The sequence below is a fragment of the Cryphonectria parasitica genome (genome assembly GCF_011745365.1).
Source record: "Cryphonectria parasitica EP155 unplaced genomic scaffold M406scaffold_7, whole genome shotgun sequence".
In the NCBI taxonomy this organism is placed as follows: Eukaryota; Fungi; Ascomycota; class Sordariomycetes; order Diaporthales; family Cryphonectriaceae; genus Cryphonectria; species Cryphonectria parasitica.
In genome coordinates this window covers 2,978,382-2,986,753 of record NW_024468915.1, presented here as the reverse complement: position 1 = coordinate 2,986,753, position 8,372 = coordinate 2,978,382, and the positions used below count along the sequence as shown (strand labels likewise).

General features: G+C 27.2%; 1 protein-coding gene across 1 annotated transcript; it reads left to right on the top strand.

Annotated features, from left to right (window-relative positions):
- Positions 1-336: 336 nt before the first annotated feature.
- Positions 337-495, top strand: M406DRAFT_263167 (uncharacterized protein; the record flags this gene model as incomplete). Its single annotated transcript, XM_040917571.1, has 1 exon — positions 337-495. A coding segment is annotated over one exon (159 nt), but the record flags the coding sequence as incomplete, so codon positions are not given.
- Positions 496-8,372: the final 7,877 nt, after the last annotated feature.

Genomic DNA, 8,372 nt, shown 5'->3' with positions numbered 1-8,372 from the left:
CTAGTAGTGATTTGCAAACTAAGTAAATATGCTTACTTTCTCTCCTATAAGAAAAGCAGTACAGCAGAAGAACTTGCATATACATTCCTTAGAATAATCATTGCTAACTACAGCATGCTAGAAGAAGTAATCTCCAATAGAAACAGAAAGTTCAACTCAAAGTTTTGAACTTTACTTATAAAACAGCTCGAAATATATTATAGAATATTTACAGCATTTTACTCACAAATAGATAAATAAACGGAAAGAATAAATTAAGTTATTAAATAATACTTATAATACTATATTAATTAGAAACAGAATAATTAAATTAATCTGTTGCTTCTTGTATAATTTGCTTATAATAGCGCAGATATAAGCATAACAAAGAAATCATTATTCTTTATATTCTATAAATATAATCTAATAGCTTATTATAAAGCATTGCTAGAAGCAGATGCAGAAACTGCAGATAAAAGAATTAAGAAGATTAAGAAAGTTCAGAAGAAATTCTAATCAGAATTACAATTCGTTCAAGAATAAATAATGCAGTATGCAAACTCCAAAAGAATTAAGAAATCAATTCTATAGAAAGAAGATAAAGCTTATCTATTTTAAAAAAATATTAAAATAACTAGATTTAGCAATAAATTTAATTACAAAAAGTTAGAATTATTCAAAATCTTATAACAAATCTCTTTGATTAATTATAAGTTAGTATTATCTTATAAAATGAGAATATATCCGGTTTTCTATATCTTACTACTGAAACTAGTAGCATAGGAAATACTAATAGATGATATAGCAGAAGTAGAAAACAATGAACTAGAGTATAAGATAGAAAAAATCCTTAAGCATAGAAGCACAGATAATACAAGGGAATATCTTATTAAGTGGAAAGATTACTCAGCAAGTAAAAACTCATGGGAATCACAGGGGAATGTTGAGAATGCTTAAGAAAGAGTAGCTGAGTATTGGAAAAGAAAGGAAACCAGTATCTAAAATAATCGCTCCGCCCCGAACCGAAACTCAGAAGCTTTGGGAACTTCACTCTTCAGAAGAGAAAGCTAACCAGACACGCTAGGATCAAGAGCTAAGAAACTCCAGTTGATAATCTCAAGATATCCCTGAAACATCAGACAAGTCTCCTCTTTACGAAGACTGCAATCCTCCTTATCAGCAAACTCCTCCAAGAAATTGAAACTACAACGAATCATTTCTGCAGTACGTTCCTTCAACAGCCTTTGCTGTTTCCGTATACGATCAAGACGAGCTTGCAACGCTAGCAAGGCTTGTAGAGCAGCAGCATTTGCTGACTCTGCCTTAGCTTTCTCGCTCAAAACTTTGCACTTTTTACGAATTAAATACTTCGCTGAAGAAGAAAATTAGTAATTACGGAGAATACTAAGGAACGAAGAAACTAATTAGCAGAAGCTGAGAAACAATCAGTATTACAGCTTTAGCTCAGAGAAATACACTTTCTATAACAAGAAGAGTTTTCAGCAAAACAACAGAAAGCTTTCATCTTCTAACAATAAGCTCAGCAAGACGATAACGCTCTTGAGTTTTCACCAAACAACTAGAATGCAATTTGTTGATTCTATTCAATATCTCGATTAGGAAAGCATAATCATGTATGCGAATAACTTGCTAGAATACTTACGGAAAATCATTAGAAACAATGATTAATAGAAGAGAGATAATGTTATAACTCATCCAACATGCAAATCACTAGCCAGAATACTCGGAACAGCTATCCGGAAAGACAGGAAAGGATTCAAACATCTCAAGGATTAAGGCTTACATAAGCAAGGATTAGGATTACAGGATTAGAATGAATCAGTAGCTGATCTATGGTAATCCGGATTAGTTGAATTATTCAGATAATCCAAGGAATCCAACAACTAACACTACTAACAGAACTGAAGAGCTGAATATATAAGAACATATTCATTCCCATTAGATAGATCTCGTATATAGCTCTTCAGTTGTCAATCTAAGTATTAGATTATTCTCTACTCTGATAGCTCCAAAGGCAGTGAATACTTGCATTGCTTATTGAGACTTGTATAGTTCTGTATTTAAGAACTTAGCACTTCGATACTGCTCTTGTTAGCATAAATCTCTCATATACTTGGGAATCTTCGGATTACTGCAGTGCTCATTATACTTAATTGTAAATCTGAGATAGTTAATTTTTTGTATATAAAAGTAATTCTTTGCAGATTTCATAAGAAGTTTTGCATTTTAAAGCATTTGCAATATTGTTTCTATATATTTCTTATATTCTTCAAGTATTCGAGAGTAGATAAGAATATTATTGAAATAAGCAATAATAAACTGATTCAGATGCTTGTATAGAATATAATTGATTATTTTCTAGAATGAAGCTAGAGTATTTGTTAAACTAAAGAGTATAATCAAATATTTGTAGTATTTGTAGCGTATTCTGAAAGCAGTTTTTCATTCTTCTTCTTCTTTTACTCTAATCAGATTATAAGCTTCTTTCAGATTCAGAACTATAAATTACTATACTTCTTGCAATCTATCTTATAATTTCTTAATAAATAATAATAGATATTAGTTCTTGATTATAATATTATTAAGTTATTTGTAATCAATATATAGCTTAAGCTTGCTATTTTTCTTAGATATAAATAGAATAAGATATTCTGCTAGTAATTGCAATAATTGTATATATTCTTTCTTAAGATTCTTGTTGAGATATTCTCTAAATATCTCTAGCTATACTTTGTTTAATTTATAAATAAGAAAGAATTTGAGCTATTTCCCTTTTTATAGCAGAATCTTATAATTATATAAGCTATATTCTAACAATTCTGTATTTAATTCTTTCTGAAATAGTTTCTTGAACTTATAATATTCTTATAATATGTTTGCAAGTATTAGTTCTGATCTCTATACTGTTTCTGCTTTCTGAAGAAATAATAGATATTGTTAAGCATGCTTCTTTTCTAATAGCGTTTTCGAGAGCTTTAAGCGTTTGCTCTAGGCTGAACTGAGTGCTTAAGAGCTTAATTTTAAGATTTTTTCTATATAGTTTTACAATTTATATTCTGAAGCTTTTTCTTGCTGCTCTAGAGCGAATCAACTTGCTGAGAGTCTCGCTTTCATTGTTTTGCTAATTTGTTAATGCTCTAATACTATTTGAATTTGCTTATTACTAGATCCTTCTTCTTAAACTGCTAGCTCTGCTAACTTAAAAGTATATATGAAGTTGTTTGAAGCTTCTTTTTCTGAGTATTCTTTAATAACTAGCTTTAATTCTGCATTATTAATTGCAACTATTCCTCTGAATATAGCTTGTTCTTATAAGATCTAGCTAGTAATTCAATCAATTCGAGAATTATGCTCTTTAAGCTATAGAAGCTTTATAATCAGCTTATGCTATGCTGTATTTGTAATATTAAAGAAAGCTTTGATTATGCATTCTTGAATTAAGATAGATAGATAATTAGTCTTTTTATTAATTATTTCTTAGTTATATACAACAGATTGTTCTTTTATAATGCTGAGAGTATATAAGCATCTCTTTTATTTCTATTGTAATTATATCTGATTGATAATATATAGAAATATAAAGTTTCTCTAAATGCTACTATTTAATAATATGCTATATTTGTATCCTTGAATATATATATCAAACTTAATATAAGCATAATCTATTCTAGAAGCTTTATATAGAAATCGTTTCAATCTGATTATCTGCAATTCCTTTATAAGCAATTCTATTCTTTTAAATTTATTAAGAACTATTTATTCTTCTAAGCTTGCTTTGCTGCTTCTTAAGCAAGCTTCTTAGCTTATTTTTGCTTGTATTATTATTATTCCTAATCTTTCTTTTATTAATATTAATTGCAAATCTTATCATTAATATAAATTATACAAAGCATTATTTTGCACTGCTATTATTTTATTTTCTTATTTATATATTGTATGAAATAGTTATCTAATAGTTCGATATATGCATTATAGTACTATTGATTAAGAATCTTTCTGAAGCGGAGTTTCTATTCTTTAATAATCTGAAGAATTTGTTCTAGTTCTCTGATAAAAAATCATTTATATTGCATCTTATCTGAGAAATGCATTCTGCAGCTATAATAAATGCAGGAGATTCAAGCTAGTTCGTAATATAGATTATAAAGTAAATCAATCCGAGAATCTTTATCTTATTATGCTTTAATATTTTGTAAGGAAATGCAGATGAAGAGCTTTTCTAATCCTATTTCATAAATGAGATATTTAATCTATATTATTTCCTTATTCTATTCAATATTAAAGAAGAATCTTCTTATAAGCTTCTTAAGTTTATTATTTATGAGAAACTCTAGTAAATCATTAGATCATTCGTTTTAGCTTAATCTTTCTGTTGCTTAAGAAGCGTTTTCAGTATTATTTAAATATTTATACTAATAATCAAAAGAGTATCATTCTTTGTTCATTTCTCTAATTATAATATCTGATACAAATGATGGAAAATAGCGAAGAATACTATTATTAAGCTCTTTCTCTAGCGCCTGAATGCTTTATTTAGTAATATTGAAGCAATCCGAGTTATTACTGCTTGTAGTTGTGCTGAGCATATACTCTCGCTCTGCTATCGCTATCTGCCTGCAGTATTTAGATTTCTGAAGAAACTATTCTGAATCTTTCTTATTCGAGAAATATATCAAGCAGTTATTATTATAGCAGAATATTCAGCTAAGACTTCTGTAATCAATAGAATTCAATACTTGCTCTAAGAAAGTATTTTTGCTCAGTTAATTGAATTTCTGTTATTAAGCAATATTCATCTAGCATTCTTTCTAAACTAATTACTATTTATTCTTTCGAAATTAATAGCAATTGTATATAATATATCCTTATTTATTGCAATTATAGCAAATAATATTATTTCTCTTGCTATATTATCTATTAGTAGCATTGAGTTTTATAGAATTAGTATATATAATGCTGCTTTAAACTATGCTATTATATTAATTGCTATTCTTATTTTGAAATTTCTTGCTTATATTAGCTGAAAATCTTTAAATCTAGCTTTCTTCCTTCTTAAACTTCTTTATTTATTATTCATACAGATAATTATTAATGCAAATAGCTTAATTAGAGAATATTGCAAAGTTCTCTAGCTAATTCTACTTAAAGATTTCATTTTTAATATTATTTTTAAGTTCTTTATAATAATGCTTTATAAGATTCTTATCTTTCTATAGGAATTGCATTAAGAGTTGCTTGAATCTAATTGTATAAGCAAAAGCTAACTTAGTTTACTTGAGATTTATAAGCTGCTAAGCTATAATGCATTCTTTGTTAGAATTATTAAAGATTTCCTTAAAAGCTTTTTTGAAGCTTTCAAAAGAATTAAATATATTCTTAATAATCTGAGTATGTATATCGAGATTATTCTGATACTTTAAGTAATTGTATAGAAAAAGCTTATACTAGATAAGAGCATTCTTTTTAAAACAAGTTTCTATAAGAATAATTTTCTCAGATTTCTTAGTAAATTAAGTCTTATAGTATAGAAAATATGCTCTGCAGTAAGTAAGGAATCTATATAGCATCTTTTGATTGCTGTTATATATAGCAAGCTTATTTATCTTATATACTTTTCCAGCGCTACTAATAATTGCAGAGATAAACTATACCTGCTAAGCTTATTAAACTAGCTAAATCTATTAATTAGCAATAATAGCACTTTAAGCTTGCTATTATTTATATAGATTCTGAATATGCTAAATAAGCTAGTATACTTAGTTAACCAGTTCCTTCTGAATAGAGATGTGCAAGAACAAAGAGATTCCTGGAAAAGCTATTGTATTCCGTATTGCTCAAGGAGATAATACTGAACCATTCTTGAACAAGAGTTATCAAAATGTAATAAGCATTGCAGCAATCCAAAAATTCCTAAGTATATAAGAAGATTTATGCTAATAAGAGCAGTATTGAAATATTAAAATCTTAAATACAGAATTATACAAGTCTTAATAAGCAATGCAAGTATTCACTGCTTTTAAAGCTATTCAGTATAGAAGACTGAATACTTAGATTGATAACTGAAGAGCTATATACAATAATCTGTCTAATAGTAATGAATGTATGATTATATATTCAGCTCTTCAGTATAGCTCGCTAATGCTCACTAAGGCTTACTGCTGCTCAGTGGTGCTTACTGAGGCTTACTGCTGCTCAGTAGTGCTCACTGAAGCTCAGTGAGCACAAGTGAGCTCTTCTGATTAGTTAGCTTGTAACCCTAACCCTGGGTTACGTAATCCTTGTGAGTTGTCTGATGTTGAGTCATGATACCTGGTTCTTGTTTGCTTGTGACCTGTTTTCGTGACCTGCATGTTGGATGAGTCATAACAATGCTCTTATCTAATACAAATCTTCTCTGCATAATTACTTGAAGCATTAGAATGATTCCGATATGCATATTCAGAATACTAAGAATATATTTGATTCTTTTGAAAGCTTTAAGAAAGCTTTTAAAGAAATCTTTGATAATTCTAATAAAGAATGCATTACAGCTTAGCAGCTTATAAATCTCAAATAGACTAAATTAGCTTCTGCTTATATAATTAGATTTAAGCAGCTCTTAGCAAAACTTCTATAGAAAGATAAGAATCTTATGAAATATTATTATAAGAGATTCAAGAATAATATTAAGAATGAAATCTTTAAATAGAATTAGCTAAAGAACTTTGCAATATTTTCTAATCAAGCAATCTATATTAATAACTATTTATATAAATAATAAATAAAGAAATTTAAGAAAGAAGAAAGCTAGATTTAAAGATTTCTAGCTAATATAAGCAAGAAACTTTAATATAAGAATAGCAGATAATAGAGCAGTATAGCTTAGAGCAGTATTATACATACTAATCTTATAAAACTTAATACTGCTAATAAGCAATATAGCAAGAGAAATAGCATTATTTGCTATAATTATAATAAATAAGAATATATTATATGCAACTATTATTAATTCCGAAAGAACAAATAGCAACTAATTTAGAAAGAATGCTAGATAAATATTGCTTAATAATAGAAATCCAATCAACTAAGCAAAAATATTCTCTTGAAGCAAGTATCGGATTCTATTGATTACAGAAGTCTCAGCTGAATATTCTGCTATAATAATAACTGCTTAATATACTTCTCAAGTAAGAAAGAATCAGAATAGTTTCTTTAGAAGCTTTAGTGCTGCAGATAAATAGCAATAATAGAGCGAGAATATATGCTTAGCATTTCTATGAATAGCAATTTGAACTGCTCTAATATTATAAAATAGAGTATTCAGATGTTGGAAGAAGAGCTTAGTAATAATACTTTTTAATATTCTTTATTGCTTATACTAAGCATTATAACTAGGAATATGAATAAAGAATAATACTCTTTTGATTATTAGTATAAATATCTAAATAATACTGAAAATGCTTCTTAAGCAATAGAAAGATTAAGCTAGAATAAGCAATTCAATGATTTATTAGAGTTTCCTGTAAATAATGAATTCAAGAAATCTATAAGAAGATTTTCCTTTAGTATTGAATAAAATAAGAAAATAATATGAATTGAATATCTTATTTATAGAATAGAACTAAAGAAGCTCTTTACTTGCATTTCCTTGTAAAATATTAAGATATAAGAAGATAAGAATCTTTGAATTAGCTTATTTTATAATCTATATTATAAATTAGCATAAATCTTCTATATTTATTATAGCTGCAGAATGCATTTCTTAGAAAAGATGCAATACAAATAGTTTTCTATTAGAAAATCAGAACAAATCCTTCAAGCTATTGAAGAATAGAAATTCCGCTTCAGAGAGATTCTCAATAAGCAATACTACAATGCATATATTAAGCTATTGAATAATTGCTCTATACAATGTATAAATAAAAAGATAGAATAATAGCAATGCAAAACAATACTTTGCATAATTTATATTAATAATAAAGTTTGCAATTAATATTAACAAAAGAAAGATTAGAAATAATAATAATATAAGCAAAAGTAAGCTAAGAAGCTTGCTCAAGAAGCAGCAAAGCAAGCTTAGAAGAATAAATAGTTCTTAATAAACTCAAAAGAACAGAATTGCTTATAAAGAAACTGCAAATAATCAGATTAGAACAGTTTCTATATAAAGCTTCTAGAACAGATTATGCTTATATTAAATTCAATATATATATTCAAGAATATAAATATAGCATACTATTAGATAGTAATATTCAGAGAAACTTTATATCTCTATATATTATTAATCAAGCATAATTATAATAGAAATGAAAGAAGCGCTTATATATTCTCAGCACTATAGAAGAATAATTTATTGTATATAACTAAGAAGTAATTAATAAGAAGATTGATTA